Source organism: Brachionichthys hirsutus, chromosome 14, assembly GCF_040956055.1.
Source record: "Brachionichthys hirsutus isolate HB-005 chromosome 14, CSIRO-AGI_Bhir_v1, whole genome shotgun sequence".
NCBI classification, from domain to species: domain Eukaryota; kingdom Metazoa; phylum Chordata; class Actinopteri; order Lophiiformes; family Brachionichthyidae; genus Brachionichthys; species Brachionichthys hirsutus.
This window is the reverse complement of record NC_090910.1, coordinates 1,020,777-1,041,262: the sequence shown is the minus strand read 5'-3', so window position 1 is coordinate 1,041,262 and position 20,486 is coordinate 1,020,777. Positions and strand designations below refer to the sequence as shown.

Here is a 20,486-nt window from a genome sequence, read left to right as displayed (position 1 = left end):
GGTCTCATCATGTCATGTGTTCAGGTCTCATGTCGTGTGTTCAGGTCTCATCATGTCATGTGTTCAGGAACCTGTTTGGAGTTAAACCAACAATGAGAATGTCGGCTGTAGAAAAGAGGAGAAACATCTTCTAATGTTGAACATGCAAAGTGAGACTTTAGGGGAGAAAGGATGCAATTATTGAGGGTGAGAAGAAAAAAGTAACTTAAAGTAATAAGTAACCAGTTACTTTTTGCAGGAAGTAATAAGTAAAGTAAAGTCATTACTTTTTCCTGCAGGTAACTAGTAATAAGTAGTACATGACTGATCTTGAGTAACTAAGTGTTTAAGGATTCACATCTTACTCTTCCTCTGCCCTCCGACGATGCAGGACTTGTGAGTGTCCACACAGGGCATCTCCACGCAATTCTCCAGACGACCACTGGGACCACAGCTGCACACCTCGTAGCACCCAGCAGGACCGGTGCGAGTCGGCACCTGGATACGAGCGTCCTGCTGCACCAGGAACTCAGAGGCCTCTCCCAGTTTGCAGCCTGAACACAGACTCAGACTCAGACTCAGACAGAGACTCAGACTCAGACACAGACTCAGACAGAGACTAAGACACAGACTCAGACTCAGACTCAGACTCAGACAGAGACTCAGACTCAGACAGAAACACAGACTCAGACAAAGACTCAGACACAGACTCAGACTCAGACAGAGACTCAGACTCAGACTCAGACTCAGACACAGACTCAGACAGAGACTCAGACACAGACTCAGACTCAGACTCAGACTCAGACAGAGACTCAGACTCAGACTCAGACTCAGACTCAGACAGAGACTCAGACAGAGACTCAGACTCAGACAGAGACTCAGACAGAGACTCAGACTCAGACTCAGACAGAGACTCAGACTCAGACAGAGACTCAGACTCAGACAGAGACTCAGACACAGACTCAGACAGAGACTCAGACAGAGACTCAGACTCAGACTCAGACAGAGACTCAGACTCAGACTCAGACACAGAGTCAGACTCAGACTCAGACTCAGACAGAGACTCAGACTCAGACTCAGACAGAGACTCAGACTCAGACAGAGACTCAGACTCAGACTCAGACTCAGACTCAGACTCAGACTCAGACAGAGACTCAGACTCAGACTCAGACTCAGACTCAGACTAAGACTCAGACGGACTCGGACTGACACAGACTCAGACGGACTCGGACAGAGACTCAGACTCAGACACAGACTCGGACAGACACAGACACAGACAGACACAGACTCAGACAGAGACTCAGACTCAGACTCAGACTCAGACACAGACTCGGACAGACACAGACTCAGACAGAGACTCAGACTCAGACTCAGACTCAGACTCAGACACAGACTCGGACAGACACAGACACAGACTCAGACAGAGACTCAGACTCAGACTCAGACTCAGACTCAGCTCGTTCAGGCCGTTGTACCTGGCACACAGAGGTGTGGCTGGCAGTTCAGCTCATCAAGGCAGCCTTTCCTGTTGACCTGGCATAAGTGGTTGCTGGGGCAGGGATTGGGGTTGCATGGATGGATGACCTCCTCAACGAGGTCTTTACCTAGAGAACTGGGGGCTGCAGGGTGTGTGATGGGGTAGCAGAAGGGAGGATATGGAAATATAAGCCAGCACCTGTTCCTCATACAACGACCACTTTACTCCAATCGCAGTCAATCCCATTGTTCAAGCAGCGGTAGAGCATGCTAACCCGCGTTAGCGGTGCAGAACCAACAGGCTGCACTTTCCTGTCAGAGCATGCTAACCCGCGCTAGCGGTGCAGAACCAACAGGCGGCACCTTCCTGTCAGAGCATGCTAACCCACGTTCGCAGTGCAGAACCAACAGGCTGCACCTTCCTGTCAGAGCATGCTAACCCGCGCTAGCGGTGCAGAACCAACAGGCTGCACCTTCCTGTCAGAGCATGCTAACCCACGTTCGCAGTGCAGAACCAACAGGCTGCACCTTCCTGTCAGAGCATGCTAACCCGCGCTAGCGGTGCAGAACCAACAGGCTGCACCTTCCTGTCAGAGCATGCTAACCCACGTTCGCGGTGCAGAACCAACAGGCTGCACCTTCCTGTCAGAGCATGCTAACCCAGCGCTAGCGGTGCAGAACCAACAGGCTGCACTTTCCTGTCAGAGCATGCTAACCCGCGTTCGCAGTGCAGAACCAACAGGCTGCACCTTCCTGTCAGAGCATGCTAACCCGCGCTAGCGGTGCAGAACCAACAGGCTGCACCTTCCTGTCAGAGCATGCTAACCCAGCGCTAGCGGTGCAGAACCAACAGGCTGCACCTTCCTGTCAGAGCATGCTAACCCGCGTTAGCGGTGCAGAACCAATGTTTAGCTAAGTCAGATTATTCCACACTGGAGTCAATGTTCCAGGTAGATAGTTTACTCTTACTGTCGTTGCTTTGACCAGTGGACCGGCTATTAGTGGCAATGCTTTCAATGCTACCGCTAACGATGCTAGCAACCAGAAAACAAACCCTGAGCAGCACAGAGTCCAATGATGTTGCCTGGAGTTAGCAACAACACCAGACGTTCGACATAATAACTGTTGTGCTACACCCAGTTAGCAACACAGTTTAGTTAGCTTAGCTTTTCGGATTGGAGCCAACTCCATTCCCTGGTGACAAGTTATGCATTTGTTCAGACAAAACACAGAGCATATATTTGAAGTATTTCTTTCCTGTATTTATAAGTGCCTGTTTTGGCATCTTTGCACTTATTGACAGAGACGGCTAACGAACCAACAGGAAATGCTGCAGACAGGTGGATTCAAACCTGCATCGAGTGCAAAGAGGGCCGTAACCTGGCAGCTGGGACACCTGCTCTAACCACTGTGCCACCTGCTGAACACGGACGCTTCGCTAACATTTAAACGTGGACTGACGGACTCACTGAGGTATCTGCGGAGGGAGATGCAGCGTTCAGGGTCGTCGATCGGTGAAAGCAGCTCACAGATCCTCTCTGGAGTTTGTCCTTCATGGAAACGCTTCCTGTCCCCACACTGGGTCAGGATGTCCACACAATCCGACCTGAGACCAGACACAGAGGGAATTAACAGAGGACTAAAGTAGCCTGTGAGAGACCGACCGGCCAACCGCCTGAGGCTGTGTGTAATGTTGTAACGTTGCTAGAGATTCAAAGGTGTGTCTGACAAAGACAGACTAGAAACAGGGCAAGACATGGCGCAGCAGGTCCATCAAACAAAAGACGAGAGGATGAAGCCGCAGCTGAAAGGACAGCTCGTCCTCGACTTAGGACAATTGGACTTGTTGTGAGCCGACTCGGTCGTAAGTCGGCCCACGTTACGCGACTGTGAGTACATCATGCCGCGTCATGATTCTGTACATGAGGAGTAGAAAGAGACGATGTCCTCTCGGTGGGCACCGTGGGTGACTCGATTCGATCGCTTTCCGGAATGTCGTAAAAACACATCGCAAACAGACGACAGCACAACCGACGAGTGTTGCAAGTCACATCGGCCGTAAGTCGACGACTGCACAAAAGAAGAGGCTAAATCAAATCCACGAGTCTTCTGAAGTGAGCGTGTCTCTGACGATGACGCTGGGTCGAACCTGAATCTGTCTCTGGGTTAATGCAACAATGGTTTAACGTAACCATGACAACATCACCGTTCTGACGACAGACCAGGTTAATGGCTGTCGTCACAGGATGTGGAGCCTTTGATGTAGAATGTCTCATAAATGAACCGTCAATCATGTAAGACAGTGTGTGGCCTGCAGGACGCAGGACACTGCTGCAGTCCTGCAATGGCAGGCTGTCCCCTGTAGGGGGCAGCAGTGCTGTTTCTAGATGAGCAATCGACGGTTCTGATTACAACCCCCCCAGATCCGACCCGGCAGCGACAGCCGAGACGTTGATCATAGTGATCGACGGGAGTCCCGCTCAAACATTCAATGTTAGCGTGACGTGCTGCATTTGTTTTTCCTTTCCTATGTTCTTTGGTGAACCCCAGCCTGTGCTCAACAGACAGCTGTAGGAGCTAAAAGGTCGGAACACGCTTCTGCTTCCAGACAGTACTCCATAGGACACACTATCTGGAGCAGCACGCTGGCGACGCGTCCGGGGTGTACCCTGCCTGTTGCCCATAGTCAGCTGGAATAGGCTCCAGCAACACCCGTGACCCTTGACCAGGGGAACGATCTAGATCAGGGGTCCCCAACCACCGGGCCGCGGCCCGGTACCGGTCCGTGAGGCATTTGTTACCGGGCCGCAAAGAAAGAACAACTAATGTATACAATTTCCGTTGTATCGATTATTAGCGTCTAAAAGGTGTTTTATTTTGAAAAACGACCGGATTTTCTCCAACGTAACAATCGAGTCTTGATACGTTGCCAAAAAAAAATTGCCGTGAACTCGCAAAAATTAATAAAAAGAAACAAAAGTCGTTGGAGAGCTTCTTTGCCGAGGAAAAAAGTCCAACTGAGGAGGAAGAAGAGGAGGAAGAAGAGGAGGAAGAAGAGGAGGTGATGACCTCCAAGAAGAGAAACCAGGACTAAGACTTAAAACTCGGGTATTAACAGCTGATTCGCTCCGTTAACGAGAAATGAAGGGTTCAAAACTGCTTCGGCACATTGAGACCAGAACCCGGATTAAAAAACAAGAACCCGGATTAAAAAACAAGAACCTGGATTAAAAGACAAGAATGTGGAATTTATGAAACAAAAAACCATGAAGGACAGAAGTAATTATTGGGACTACAATTTATGGTGAGTAGATATTGTGTAACTATTAATTATTTATTTAATAGTTATTGCAAGTGCATAATATAAAGTTTATTGGTAAGATTATATTCCTCTTTTTAAATTTAATTATGAAAAATATTCACGGCATGAAACCGGTCCGCTGATCTACAGAACCAGAGGAACGATCTGCACGACGGTCAGGAGGTCAGGGATGGTCTTGCTGTGTATCTCTTATACATTTACTGATTACGCTGTCTGTGTGTAACGTGACCCTTTTGGCCTTCATCATCATCATCATCAGGAGTCGGGTGTAGGGCAGGTCCCTGATGACTGTCGGATGCAGCAGACCTACTTGCAGATGACGCTCCCTCTGGACTTGCTGTGGCAGGGTTTGATCTGCAGGGAACAGGCCACTGCCTTCCACATGTCCGGGAGACACGTCCTGATGTCCAGAACCGGGATGTTCATGAACGGCATCTTGATCGTCCCGTTGGACCACAGCTTGATGTCGTTCATGGCGCCCTGGTCTGACTGAACATTGCAACTACGGAACACTTCTGTTGGCCTGTGGACGGAGACGCAAACGTTAGTTTGTACCTGAAGGTAAGAACACACGCACACACACACACACGCACACGCACACGCACACACACACGCACAGCATCATCGGCCCTACACCAGGAGCTGCAGTCCACATGATTCCATTTGCTGCTGATGACTGGATGCTTGTTTACCTTGAAACAACCCAGTGTGTGTGTGTGTGTGCGTGTGTGTGCGTGTGTGTGTGTGTGTGTGTGAACATGGATTCCTAACGAGATCTCATGTTTTTTAGTTCTCTTTTATGAACTCCAACCAAACCTCGGGCCAAGCAGCTGATTCACTGAAGCTATGGAACCGTTTCAGCAACATTTCCTGTTTAGAAACTTGTTATTGATGCACCGCAATCTGAACGCAGCCGTTTTCTTTTAGTGGATTTCTAAGTGTGAATGCACCATTTCTTTTAGTGGATTTCTAAGTGTGAATGCACCATTTCTTTTCCTGCCTGGGCCTTTGGGAACTCTTCCTGACCTGACTGTGACTTACCGTGTTTTCACGACAATGTGGCGCACCGGGTTTTAAGGCGCATTAAGCGAAACAAAAATCAGATAAGTCAAACTTTATTCAACTTATTCTCAAGATGAAACTCGCCCGGCGTCGCCTCCCTGTCTTGGTGAACGTGTGTTCTCCTTCTGTCGTCCAACGCTCCCACGCAGCTCGCAGTTTAACGTTGAACGGTTGCAGTACTTTGGTTAATCCACCCGGGATGATGATGATAAGCTAGTTAGCTAGTTAGCTCGTTAGCTAGCTTCACTCCGGTTTAGACCGTATCGGTGAGATTGCCGCGCACGGAGTTGCCGATCGCAGGAGCCGAGTTGCTGCAGGTCTTCTTCTTGCTTCCTCCTCTTCCTCCACTGATTCATTAATGCTGGATTCTCTCGCTGCTGCTCTATTCCCGTGTTCTGCTGCGGGACCGGCAGCCTCGAGTTGGAAGTTGGAAGGCTGACTGGCATAAATAAGTGGAGCCGAGTAATGCAGTGAAGGAGGCGGCACATGTCCTCATGTTGGGGGACGTGTCCTCCAGAACTGTCCACGAGGTCCTGACTTCAGTTTGATGTCGGCTTGAAGAGTCTAAATCTCATTTTCCTCTCCAGAAGAGTTCAGGTGAAGCAGTGTTGCTATTTTTGATGCGAGTGAATCAACATCAGCATCTTCCTAAAAGGAAAGCACATGAATGTAGCGACTGGCTCCATCAAAGACAAGACTTGAAAGCGATTGTGAAACTCTGACAGACAATCTGCTCCGTGTAGCGAGCGCCGTCAGGCTGCACACAGGCCTTCCCTCGCGTCTCCAGTTCTGGAAATGAGCCAAATCATGGCGCTGGAGCTTTGAGGAGTGATATTTCATCTTTAGTTTGAACGCATTAACTGAGCTGATCATGTTGATCTCTGTTTTGTCTTTTCCTTGCAGCTCTAGATTAAGATCGTTCAGCATGTTTGTCAGATCGGTTAAAAACGCCAAGTCCAACAGCCACTGAGCGTCATTTAGTTGCTTCACAGAAAAACTCCTTCATCTCCGGATAGAGCTCTCGGAATCTTTGCAGGAATTTCCTTCTCACATCAGGATGTAGCAACAACCCAGAGAGTCGCAGTCAGCCTTCTCCAGATGTGAACGTCTTTGGAGAGATCTGGCTCGAATAGATCAGGCGATCTTCGTTGCCTCATCCATGATCTCTTTCATGTTAAGGATTTTAGCGCACAACGCTTGTTGGTTTTTTATGCAATGGTAATTCAAGAAGTCTGGGAAAGCGTCGTCCTCCCTGCACTTGGCAATAAATCCATTGACGCTTCCAATCATTGCGGGCGCTCCGTCCGTGGCGATGGACACCGATTTGTACAGTGGAAGCTGAGTTTTCTCAATAAAGTTTTTAAACGACAGAAATATGTCCTCTCCTCGTACGTGTTCTTTAATAGCTCCTCTTTTGCAGTGAGATCACTAAACACCAAACGAATAAAAACGCACATCTGGGCTGTGTCACTCAGTAGATTCGTCCAGCTGCAGTGAGAAACACTCTCAATCTCTGACGTCCGTCCACATCTGCTGGTTCCATCCTCAGCGTGGCTCCACAGCGCCGTGAAACTGGACTTCTGGACAGCAGCAGAGCTTTGATTGAGGATAATATCTCGGCCTTGCTTTTAAAGTCTCGGAACAACGAGTCCGCTGCTTTAACCAACGCCTCTTTCATCTCTCCGTCTTGGAAGGACTTCTTGTTATTAATGATGACGTGACTCACGCAGAACGATGCCTCGGTGGCGGCTTTCGCTTTGGAAGTAGGTTGCGTGAAAAATGGCTGCTGTCCAGACAACTGGGATTTTAATTCGTTAACTTTTCTTTTTCTCAGCTCGCTTTTCGGCGGAAAGTCGGTGTCGTATTTCCCATGAACAGTCCGAAAATGGCGCTCCACATTTCCCTTCTTCAGTAATGCGATGGTAGAATGGCAGATCAGGCAAACGCACTTGGAAAACGACATCGTGAAAAAAGAATTCCACCTCTTCTTACTTAGTTTACTTTAGTTTTTAAGAAAAAAGCGAGGGCTTAAGATCGGAGATAACTCGTGACTAGCTTGCTAGTTTCGCTGCACTTGGCACCTTTTTGCGCTGTGCGGTGACCTAAAGGTCAGAAAAAACAAGTCGTCATCTGACTGGCTGCCCTGCATGTCAATCAAAAAATGTGTCACGCGATCGACCCACTTTACCTTTGCGATTGACGTAATGGGCCCTGATTTAGATTTAACTATTAGAGAAGTAAAGAATTCCTATCCTAGTGAGAGAGTCCTGATTGGAGCAGACCTCAATGGGCGTGTTGGTGAAGGAAATAGAGGAGATGAAGAAGTGATGGACAAGTTTGGTGTTCAGGACAGGAACCTGGAAGGACAGATGCTGGTGGACTTTACCAAAAGGAGGGACATGGCAGGAGTTAACACTTATTTCCAGAAGAGACTGTGTGTACATGAGAAGGTCCCAGGGGGGACAGTAAAGCTACAAGGAATAGACGTAAAGAAGGGAGAGGACTTCAGGTACCTCGGGTCAACAGAGCAGAGTGATGGAGAGAATGTGGAAAGGAGGTGAAGAATCGTGTGCAGGCAGGCTGGAACGGGGGGAGGAAAGTATCAGGTGTGCTCTGTGATAGGACGAAGGGACAGGTCTACAAGACAGTGGTGAGGACAGCCATGATGGACGGCTTAGAGACAGTGGTGAGGACAGCCATGATGGACGGCTTAGAGACAGTGGTGAGGACAGCCATGATGGATGGCTGAGAGAGTGATGAGGACAGCCATGATGGACGGCTTAGAGACAGTGGTGAGGACAGACATGATGGACGGCTCAGAGACAGTGGTGAGGACAGCCATGATGGACGGCTTAGAGACAGTGGTTCTGAGGACAAGACAGGAGGCGGAGCTAGAAGTGGAGGAGATGAAGATGCTGAGGTTCTCCTTGGGAGTGTCCAGGTTGGACAGGATTAGACATGAGACAATAAGAGGGACAGTGAAGGTTAGACGTTTTGGAGACAAGGTCAGAGAGACCAGACTTTGATGGTTTGGACATGTCCAGAGGAGAGACAGGGACTATATCGGTAGACGGATGCTGAGGATGGAACTGCCAGGGAACAGGACTAGAGGACGACCCAGGAGAAGAGACATGGACGTAGTGAGGGAGGACATGAGAGTGGCTGGTGTTGGGGAGGACGATGCAAAGGACAGGGTGAAGTGGAGAACGTTGGTTTAGTAGTAGTACAGTAGTAGTAGTCAGTAATTCTTTATTATTTCAGGAAAAAGTAATGTGACATGCATTAAGTACGTCAATTACCTTCCAAAATACTCCAGTATTGATCACACTGTTAATCTCTGTTAGCAGATCATTCTAAGAATATGTGGACAGGGTGGCGTAGTGTTTAGCGCTGTCACCTCACAGCGAGAAGGTTCCTCGTTTTAGTCCCATCTGCTCTTATTGTGTGTGAATGGTTGCCTGGCTCTGTGTGATGCTGCGATGCGCTGGCGACGCGTCCGGGGTGTAGCCTGCATCTCACCCATAGCAACCTGGGTTAGACTCCAGCAAAGCCAAAAGCGATGGATGGATGGATGAATGGATGCATGGATGGATGGATGGGTGGATGGATGGATGGTGGATGGATGGGTGGATGGATGGGTGGATGGATGGATGGGTGGATGGATGGATGGTGGATGCATGGATGGATGGATGGATGGATGGATGGGTGGATGGATGGATGGATGGGTGGATGGATGGATGGATGGGTGGATGGATGGATGGTGGATGCATGGATGGATAGATGGATGGATGGATGGATGGGTGGGTGGATGGTGGATGCATGGATGGATGGATGGATGGATGGTGGATGGATGGGTGGATGGATGGATGGGTGGATGGATGGATGGTGGATGGATGGGTGGATGGATGGGTGGATGGATGGATGGGTGGATGGATGGATGGTGGATGCATGGATGGATGGATGGATGGATGGATGGGTGGATGGATGGATGGATGGATGGGTGGATGGATGGATGGATGGGTGGATGGATGGATGGTGGATGCATGGATGGATAGATGGATGGGTGGATGGATGGATGGGTGGATGGATGGTGGATGCATGGATGGATGGATGGATGGGTGGATGGATGAATGGATGGATGGATGGATGGATGGATGCATGGATGGATGGATGCATGGATGCATGGATGGATGGATGGATGGATGAATGGATGGATGCATGGATGGATGGGTGGATGGATGGGTGGATGGATGGATGGATGCATGGATGGATGCTGATTTAGTGTTGGAGAACCCCCCAGGGGAGAAGAAGGTCCACAAACAGCCGGCGGGTTGCGGGTCTGAATACGCAGCCCCACAGGGCCACAGCAGGAGCTCCACGCCACCGGGGGCCGGTTCTCTGCTGTCTGTGAGGAACAGCACGCCGCTTTGGGTAGAGACCCAGATACCTCGGTGCTCGCGTCCCATTGGCTGTTCCTCCACAGGAGGCCGATGTTCAGGACAGGTCAGTCCTGGGAAATGTAAAACGGTTCGCTGGTTTGGCAACACGACCCGGGTTGGCTAAGGGTTCGGTTAAATATGTCTAAACGCCTCAGAGGGGAATCAACCACGAGTACAGGACAAGTACTGCATACACAAGTACTGCATACACAAGTACTGCATACACAAGTACTGCAAACACAAGTACTGCATACACAAGTACTGCATACACAAGTACTGCATACACAAGTTACTGCGTACACAAGTACTGCATACACAAGTACTGCATACACAAGTACTGCATACACAAGTTACTGCATACACAAGTTACTGCATACACAAGTACTGCATACACAAGCTACTGCTACACAGCTGCCAGCTACCGGCTCTCTCCAGTGGCCTTAACCCGGTTCAAGGCTGGGACCGACAGGCCAAGCAGCAAACGGCATTACGCTGACCTTAAAGGGGACACATTATCATATGTCTCCGTGTCTCTACTCTGATCTGGAGATTCTGGGTCCTGAATCTCCGGATCAACCCCAAACAATAATCAAAGCATCCAGTCGATCCTCCGTAGTTCGGTCGGTCTGGAATCACCTCCTGAAACACGTCTGGGAGAAATCTCTCCCCTTCTGACATCAGGAGGGGAGAACGTGCACACGTTTGAGACAGACATGAGGGACGCTGTCCTGCAGCATCTGTTTGAGACAGAAACGAGGGACGCTGTCCTGCAGCATCTGTTTGAGACAGACATGAGGGACGCTGTCCTGCAGCATCTGTTTGAGACAGACATGAGGGACGCTGTCCTGCAGCATCTGTTTGAGACAGACATGAGGGACGCTGTCCTGCAGCATCTGTTAGAGACAGAAATGAGGGACGCTGTCCTGCAGCATCTGTTAGAGACAGAAATGAGGGACGCTGTCCTGCAGCATCTGTTTGAGACAGAAATGAGGGACGCTGTCCTCCAGCATCTGTTTGCTATTTGGACCAAAGTCTGTCTCAGAACTACGTTAACTTGAAAAAGAGTAGAATGTCTCCTTTAAATCCTCGCAGCGGTTGGGGGGTGCACTTCGTGCAGCCCTCTAGCTTCACCATTTCACCCTCCTTTGATCTGCATTCCTGGTTGTGTCCATAATTGGTCCCAGAACAAAAACAATATAGAATCAAAGTGAAATTCAGCAGGTGAAAATCTAACTTTGTGTTTTATTCCGGCCTGCTATCGATTAAGGGAGTGCTCCAACACCGCGCTCACATTCACTTGAACTTCCTCAAAGGATTAAATGCATTTTCCAGTTGTGATTAATCATAATTAATCACCGCCTATTATTGTGATTCATTGAATGACATTATTAATACCAATAAAAATCAAACAAACTCCTTTGAAGCTCTGAAGCTCTGAAGCAAGCCGAGCGTCCTCCCTGCTGGAGGCGGTGTGAAGCACGCTGAACGGCGTCCAGGCGTGTGTGTCGGTGCGATTCCGCAGGGCAGCCTTTGAAGCGGCTCCGTCTGGTTCCGTCTGGTTCCGTCTGGTTCCGTCTGGTTCCATCTGGTTCCGTCCGGTTCCGTCTGGTTCCGTCTGGTTCTGTATGGTTCCGTCTGGTTCCGTCTGGTTCCGTCTGGTTCCGTATGGTTCCGTCCGGTTCCGTCCGGTTCCGTCTGGTTCCGTATGGTTCCATCTGGTTCCATATGGTTCCGTATGGTGGTCCCGTATGGTTCCGTCCGGCTCCGTCTGGTTCCGTCTGGTTCCGTCTGGTTCCGCCTGGTTCCGTCCGGTTCCGTATGGTTCCGTCTGGTTCCGTTTGGTTCCGTCTGGTTCCGTCTGGTTCCGTCTGGTTCCGTATAGTTCCGTCTGGTTCCGTATAGTTCCGTCTGGTTCCGTCTGGTTCCGGTTGTAAATATAAAAGACGAGTCAGCTGGAGCTGCTGAAGTTTGGCTGAAGACGTTTCACCTCTCATTCGAGAGGCTGGAGGAATCCAGCAGGGGGCGCTGTCTGTGGCGTCCTGCGTGAGGACGACACGTGCACAGTCGGGACGCTCTGCAGGTGTGACATAGAAACAGCTAGCCTCAAGCAGGTTTGGCTTAGCGGCGGGTCTTCAGTGAGGACAACGAGGACACTGTCCACGCTGCTTGGACTGACCGGAGGACAACGAGGATGCTGTCCACGCTGCTTGGACTGACCGGAGGACAACGAGGACGCTGTCCATGCTGCTTGGACCAACCGGAGGACAACGAGGACGCTGTCCACGCTGCTTGGACCGACCGGAGGACAACGAGGACGCTGTCCACGCTGCTTGGACCAACCGGAGGACAACGACGACGCTGTCCACGCTGCTTGGACCGACCGGAGGACAACGAGGACGCTGTCCACACTGCTTGGACCGACCGGAGGACAACGAGGACGCTGTCCACACTGCTTGGACCGACAGAAGGACAACGAGGACGCTGTCCACACTGCTTGGACCGACCGGAGGACAACGAGGACGCTGTCCACGCTGCTTGGACCGACCGGAGGACAACGAGGACGCTGTCCACGCTGCTTGGACCGACCGGAGGACAACGAGGACGCTGTCCACGCTGTCCACGCTGCGCCTCACCTGCTGTTGAAGTTGCTGCAGTAGGACAGGCCTTTGCAGCCCAGCTGGCAGGGCTCTCTGACGTCGGCCAGGCAGTTGATAAGCTCCGCCTCCACGGGGTTGTACTCACAGAGCTGGTCAAAGTCCTGCCACGGCTGGCTGCCCCAGTTGGTGCTGATCTCCTGACACATGTCCCTGTCGGGGACGAGACGAGACGGGTCTGAGCCCCGGAGGCGGCGCCGGGACCGGCGGCCCGCACCGGGCCGTACCTGCACAGCGACGTGTTTGCCTTGGAGCAGCAGTGCAGCTTGGCACAGTCCATCTTGGCAGGATGGGGGGTCTCCTCCTCAGGTGGGGAAGGGGGGTGTGCGCTACCCAGAAAGCACTGCCACATGGGCTCCTGGGGGAGGGGCTGGGAGCCGCACTCCTCGATCAGACCCTCCATAATCTCATGCTCCGTGCTCATGGTGCGAAGGATCCGACGGCAAGCCACCTGGCAGTGAGTCGCCTCGGCTCTGTCGCAGCAGTACAGACCTGGAGGGACGGCAGGGGGGCGGGGGGGGGGGGGTCAGTGCTCCGGATCTCCGGATGGTGACATCACATGCACAGTGGAAAAGGACAGGTTTTACGAAAGGAGCCCCCTTCTGACGCGGCCGCCCCCCACCTGTGGGTTGGACTAGAGGTCAGCGCCCCCCCCCTCCCCGGCTGACTTACTGTCTATGGGGCTGCGTATGGGGTAGGACTTGGTGAAGTTGCTGACGCAGCCGAGCAGCTGTGTGCCGTGGCTCTGGCAGTACTCCCGGACTGCGCTGATCTGGGACACGGTGGGGGTGGAGTCCGTCCTGAAGACGGCCTGGCAGTACTCCCTGCAGGTGGTGTGCCGCCCTGCATAGCCGCAGCACGCGGAGCCCACTGCATGGAGGAGGGTCCGAGTGATCAATGGAAATCAAGAGTATCATCGCATGGAGGTCTGGATTCAGAGTCCCGTCCCAGAGGACAGCCGGTCGGTTCTAGGATCCAGGTTAGTAGTAGTATTGACCTTTCACTTTTGAACTAATATCAGTAGCTGGAATTCAGTAGAAGGACCTGACAGTGAATAACGGCGATATCATCCAAGGAAGACAGACGTGTGTACTTATACCCGGGTTTCTGAAGTACCAAACTCCAGTATATTCGTAACATCGTGAACAGCACGACTCGCTTTGTTCAAGGTGTTCAAATGTTTGGGCAAATTATTCTCTCAAACAGATCTATGCGTCGTCAAATACTCCAGATTAATCTAAATTATACACCATCAATAATCCAGATTAATATAAATTATACACCATCAATAATCCAGATTAATATAAACTATACACCATCAATAATCCAGATTAATATAAATTATACACATCAGTAATCTAGATTAATCTAAATTATACACCATCAATAATCCAGATTAATAAAAATTATACACCATCAATAATCCAGATTAATATAAATTATACACCATCAATAATCCAGATTAATATAAATTATACACCATCAATAATCCAGATTAATATAAACTATACACCATAAATAATCCAGATTAATATAAATTATACACCATCAATACTCCAAATTAATATAAATTATACACCATCAATAATCCAGATTAATATAAACTATTCGTCCAAATACTCCGGATTAATCTAAATTATACACCATCAATAATCCAGATTAATCTAAATTATACACCATCAATAATCCAGATTAATATAAACTATTCTTCCAAATACTTCAGATTAATATAAATTATACACCATCAATAATCCAGATTAATATAAATTATACTTTGGCAGATACTTCAGATTAATATAAATTATACTCTGGCAGATACTTCAGATTAATATAAATTATACTCTGGCAGATACTTCAGATTAATATAAATTATACACCATCAATAATCCAGATTAATATAAATTATACTTTGGCAGATACTTCAGATTAATATAAATTATACTCTGGCAGATACTTCAGATTAATATAAATTATACTCTGGCAGATACTTCAGATTAATATAAATTATACTCTGGCAGATACTTCAGATTAATATAAATGATTTGTCAACATTGATGACGTCTCATGTCTCATGTCTGCACCGTAATGTAAATAAAGACAAGGCCAGCGAGGCTCCGTTGAGAATAACCCCCCCCGGCCAGGATGTCCGTCCACACCTGAAGACTGGCAACAAAGTGATTACCTTACCTTGCCCCCACCCCCCCCCCCCCTTTTTTTTGTCCACCTACAATGTACATATTATGTGTATTTTTAATTACCCTCGCCGAAGGGGAGGCGAGGGTAATTAAATTGGGTCCGTTTGTTTGTCTGTCCGCGACATGAGACATGAGACATGAGACTGTCATCAATGTTAACAAATTAGGTTTGATATGATCATTTATATTAATCTGAAGTATTTGGAAGAATAGTTTATATTAATCTGGATTATTGATGGTGCACAAGACTGCAAGGGCTTTTTAGAAATGCTCCTCTTAGACAGGATGTTTGACTGTACTTGTACTGTAACACATGCTACTGTCTGACTGTACTTGTACTCTAACATTCTATCGAATAAATATATTCATCATCATAATCTCAAAATGTCCAAAACATAAAACATTTATACGACCAATCAGACGCTTGTCTCCTCAATCAAAACAAATGATATGATATTGACAGGCTGCACCATCCAATGAAGGTTCCAGATCAATAATCGTCTGGCAGCAGAGATGACTGTGTGAAGATCAACTTACTTTCATTTTTGGTGATGCAGCTGTAAAGCGAGTTCTGGAATGAGAAGCAAGGAGCCGTTTGATAAAAACACTCATTAAACACGCTTTAGTATCCATTATCTCAGAGTCAAGACTCAAAATGTCTCAAGAGAAAAGGTTCTCCTGGATTAGCGTCAGGAGAACCTTTAATCTCTGATGAGGGATTCTTATAGTCTGTTTCTCCTATCAGCAAAGGGTTAATGATGAGTCACTATCATGTTCACCGTATCTGCAGGACGTAGACAGGAACGCCCCGGCAGACGAGAGATACACACAATGATACACACAATGATACATAGTATTACTGTAATATATATATATATATATTATATTATATATATAATATAATAAATGTGGGTTTATTATGAGATTGACTTAACAGCGGTGAGGGGGGGGGGTAGTAATCGTACCTTATAGGTACTACTACTGTACTTTCTTTTTGTCCCGTGACGGATCGCCGCAGCAACCCAACCTCCTCCACTTCACCCTGTCCTTTGCATCGTCCTCCCCAACACCAGCCACTCTCATGTCCTCCCTCACTACGTCCATGTCTTTTCTCCTGGGTCGTCCTCTAGTCCTGTCCTTTGCATCGTCCTCCCCAACACCAGCCACTCTCATGTCCTCCCTCACTACGTCCATGTCTCTTCTCCTGGGTCGTCCTCTAGCCCTGTCCTTTGCATCGTCCTCCCCAACACCAGCCACTCTCATGTCCTCCCTCACTACGTCCATGTCTCTTCTCCTGGGTCGTCCTCTAGTCCTGTCCTTTGCATCGTCCTCCCCAACACCAGCCACTCTCATGTCCTCCCTCACTACGTCCGTGTATCTTCTCCTGGGTCGTCCTCTAGTCCTGTCCTTTGCATCGTCCTCCCCAACACCAGCCACTCTCATGTCCTCCCTCACTACGTCCATGTCTCTTCTCCTGGGTCGTCCTCTAGTCCTGTCCTTTGCATCGTCCTCCCCAACACCAGCACTCTCATGTCCTCCCTCACTACGTCCATGTCTTTTCTCCTGGGTCGTCCTCTAGTCCTGTCCTTTGCATCGTCCTCCCCAACACCAGCCACTCTCATGTCCTCCCTCACTACGTCCGTGTATCTTCTCCTGGGTCGTCCTCTAGTCCTGTCCTTTGCATCGTCCTCCCCAACACCAGCCACTCTCATGTCCTCCCTCACTACGTCCATGTCTCTTCTCCCGGGTCGTCCTCTAGTCCTGTCCTTTGCATCGTCCTCCCCAACACCAGCCACTCTCATGTCCTCCCTCACTACGTCCGTGTATCTTCTCCTGGGTCGTCCTCTAGTCCTGTCCTTTGCATCGTCCTCCCCAACACCAGCCACTCTCATGTCCTCCCTCACTACGTCCATGTCTCTTCTCCTGGGTCGTCCTCTAGTCCTGTCCTTTGCATCGTCCTCCCCAACACCAGCCACTCTCATGTCCTCCCTCACTACGTCCGTGTATCTTCTCCTGGGTCGTCCTCTAGTCCTGTCCTTTGCATCGTCCTCCCCAACACCAGCCACTCTCATGTCCTCCCTCACTACGTCCATGTCTCTTCTCCTGGGTCGTCCTCTAGCCCTGTCCTTTGCATCGTCCTCCCCAACACCAGCCACTCTCATGTCCTCCCTCACTACGTCCATGTCTCTTCTCCTGGGTCGTCCTCTAGTCCTGTCCTTTGCATCGTCCTCCCCAACACCAGCCACTCTCATGTCCTCCCTCACTACGTCCGTGTATCTTCTCCTGGGTCGTCCTCTAGTCCTGTCCTTTGCATCGTCCTCCCCAACACCAGCCACTCTCATGTCCTCCCTCACTACATCCATGTCTCTTCTCCCGGGTCGTCCTCTAGTCCTGTCCTTTGCACCGTCTTCCCCAACACCAGCCACTCTCATGTCCTTCCTCACTACGTCCATGTCTCTTCTCCTGGGTCGTCCTCTAGTCCTGTCCTTTGCATCGTCCTCCCCAACACCAGCCACTCTCATGTCCTCCCTCAGTACGTCCATGTCTCTTCTCCTGGGTCGTCCTCTAGCCCTGTCCTTTGCATCGTCCTCCCCAACACCAGCCACTCTCATGTCCTCCCTCACTACGTCCATGTGTCTTCTCCTGGGTCGTCCTCTAGCCCTGTCCTTTGCATCGTCCTCTCCAACACCAGCCACTCTCATGTCCTCCCTCACTACGTCCATGTCTCTTCTCCTGGGTCGTCCTCTAGTCCTGTTCCCTGGCAGTTCCATCCTCAGCATCCTTCTACCGATATAGTCCCTGTCTCTCCTCTGGACATGTCCAAACCATCAAAGTCTGGTCCCTGACCTTGTCTCCAAAACGTCTAACCTTCACTGTCCCTTTAGGGTGCGTTCACACTACGCCGTTTGCTCCCTTTTAAACTGACCAGAGTTCCTTTCCTCGGATAATCTGCTCCGTTTGGGCCAGTGTGAACGCGCATCCGGACTCTGGAGAGGATCAAAAAAGTCCTCCTGAAAAGGAGGGTCTTGGTCCCTTTGGGCGGAGCAAAGGACGGAGCAACGTACGTAGTGGCGCTACGCGGTGCGTCTCCGGAAGAGGAAGTATAGCAAGCACTCCAAGCTGCTCCAAAAAAAATTAAAGTGGTGAAATATGCACTGCTGTGTGTAGATTTCATTAACTAAATATGCGTTATCATACTTTAATATTTGTTTAGAACCAGCTACGTATCACCGGTAACTGACGTGACTTCTCCCTGCGGCTCCACGGCGTTTTAACAGTCCAACGCGGAGCGGAGAATCAGCTGATCAGCAGCGATAGTTTCTCATTCCGTAGTTCTGAACTGATCCGGAGACTTTACGGATCCCAGAGACTTTGTGTTTGTTAAAAACGACTAGCGTTGTGTAACATTTATGATTTAGGCCAGAACTAAATGAGATCCTCTTGGCGCAGTGGGAAAGCACCCTTATTGTCTCATTTCTACCTTACAGGTACTCTTACATAAACTTAGACATAGTAGTTCTGGAAGGCTTTGTGTTCTTGATAGCGTCCTTCTGGTTGAGGATTGTACGTATCGCCCGTGTACTCCACTCGTACCATGTGTCCCATCATTTCATGCTTCATCTCCATCATCATCATCGTCTTCTCTTCATCTCCATCCTCACCACTCGTTTTTTGTGGACCCATCACTGATCAGGAATACTCGGAGGTACAGCCAGAATCAGGTCAATACTGGAAACACACCACGGAGCCGAGCAGGAGACGAGGACGGAAGGTGGACAACACCTGGGCTGGACCAGCGAAGCTAGCTAGCAGCGGTCGGACACTAAGCACATCTTTCAAAACAAAATGTTGCTCATAGGTTTGCTCGCGTCTCTGAACACTCGTATGTCAAAGCGCTCGTTTGTCGAGGTATCACTGTAATTGATTCTGGGGTGTTCGGAGTATTACTTTAATCTGACTGAACCTCAGGACGAATCAGGAGGACGGCTGCTTTTCTCCAGAAGTTCTACTGTGATCTTGGACTGTGTGTCACTTCTGTTTAGGCTGCTGTGCTTTGTGCATAAATGGCACAGACTGCAGAATGGAACTTTATTTTCTTCTACTGGGGAAAAGTCACAGATAACATCTCCTATCATCTAATCAATGATAAAATACTATTTCACTCTCCCACATCAGCTCTTAATCAGAATTCTTGTTTTATGATCTGACTGACCAGATCAGTAAACTCGAATCCATGGGAAAGAGAGCACATATCCATCAATGAGAGGCGCTGTTTATGTAGCATACCTTTGTGTCCCTCAATGAGCTGAGAGGCACTGTTTATGCAGCATACCTTTATGTCCCTCAATGAGATGAGAGGCGCTGTTTATGCAGCATACATATGTGGACCTCAATGAGATGAGAGGCGCTGTTTATGCAGCATACATATGTGTCCCTCAATGAGATGAGAGGCGCTGTTTATGCAGCATACATATGTGTCCCTCAATGAGATGAGAGGCGCTGTTTATGCAGCATACATATGTGTCCCTCAATGAGATGAGAGGTGCTGTTTATGCAGCATACCTTTGTGTCCCTCAATGAGCTGAGAGGCACTGTTTATGCAGCATACCTTTATGTCCCTCAATGAGATGAGAGGCGCTGTTTATGCAGCATACATATGTGGACCTCAATGAGATGAGAGGCGCTGTTTATGTAGCATACATGTGTCCCTCAATGAGATGAGAGGTGCTGTTTATGCAGCATACATATGTGTCCCTCAATGAGATGAGAAGTGCTGTTTATGCAGCATACATATGTGTCCCTCAATAAGATGAGGCGCTGTTTATGTACCATACATATGTGGACCTCAATGAGATGAGAGGTGCTGTTTATGCAGCATACATATGTGTCCCTCAATGAGATGAGAAGCGCTGTTTATGCAGCATAAATATGTTGGCCTCAATGAGATGAGAGGTGCTGTTTATGCAGCATACATAATGACCTCAATGAGATGAGAGGCGCTGTTTATGCAGCATACATATGTGTCCCTCAATGAGATGAGAGGCGCTGTTTATGTAGCATACATAATGACCTCAATGAGATGAGAGGCGCTGTTTATGCAGCATACATATGTGTCCCTCAATGAGATGAGAGGCGCTGTTTATGTAGCATACATAATGACCTCAATGAGGTGAGATGCGCTGTTTATGTAGCATACCTATGTGCCCCTCAATGAGATGAGAGGCGCTGTTTATGTAGCATACATGTGTCCCTCAATGAGATGAGAGGTGCTGTTTATGCAGCATACATATGTGTCCCTCAATGAGATGAGAAGTGCTGTTTATGCAGCATACATATGTGTCCCTCAATAAGATGAGGC

The 20,486-nt window shown here is 49.1% G+C and overlaps 1 protein-coding gene across 1 annotated transcript in view; it reads right to left on the bottom strand.

Annotated features, from left to right (window-relative positions):
* The window catches only part of reck (reversion-inducing-cysteine-rich protein with kazal motifs), a 59,660-nt gene that overhangs the window by 8,105 nt on the left and 31,069 nt on the right, over nucleotides 1–20,486 (bottom strand). Inside the window, exons 7-14 of the mRNA XM_068748194.1 lie at nucleotides 15,665–15,698; nucleotides 13,605–13,802; nucleotides 13,160–13,424; nucleotides 12,912–13,085; nucleotides 5,088–5,300; nucleotides 2,925–3,061; nucleotides 1,455–1,598; nucleotides 345–533 (exon numbers count right to left, since the gene is read on the bottom strand). Of these exons, the coding sequence (XP_068604295.1) occupies nucleotides 345–533; nucleotides 1,455–1,598; nucleotides 2,925–3,061; nucleotides 5,088–5,300; nucleotides 12,912–13,085; nucleotides 13,160–13,424; nucleotides 13,605–13,802; nucleotides 15,665–15,698 (1,354 nt within the window). The remainder of the gene's footprint in view (nucleotides 1–344; nucleotides 534–1,454; nucleotides 1,599–2,924; nucleotides 3,062–5,087; nucleotides 5,301–12,911; nucleotides 13,086–13,159; nucleotides 13,425–13,604; nucleotides 13,803–15,664; nucleotides 15,699–20,486) is intronic.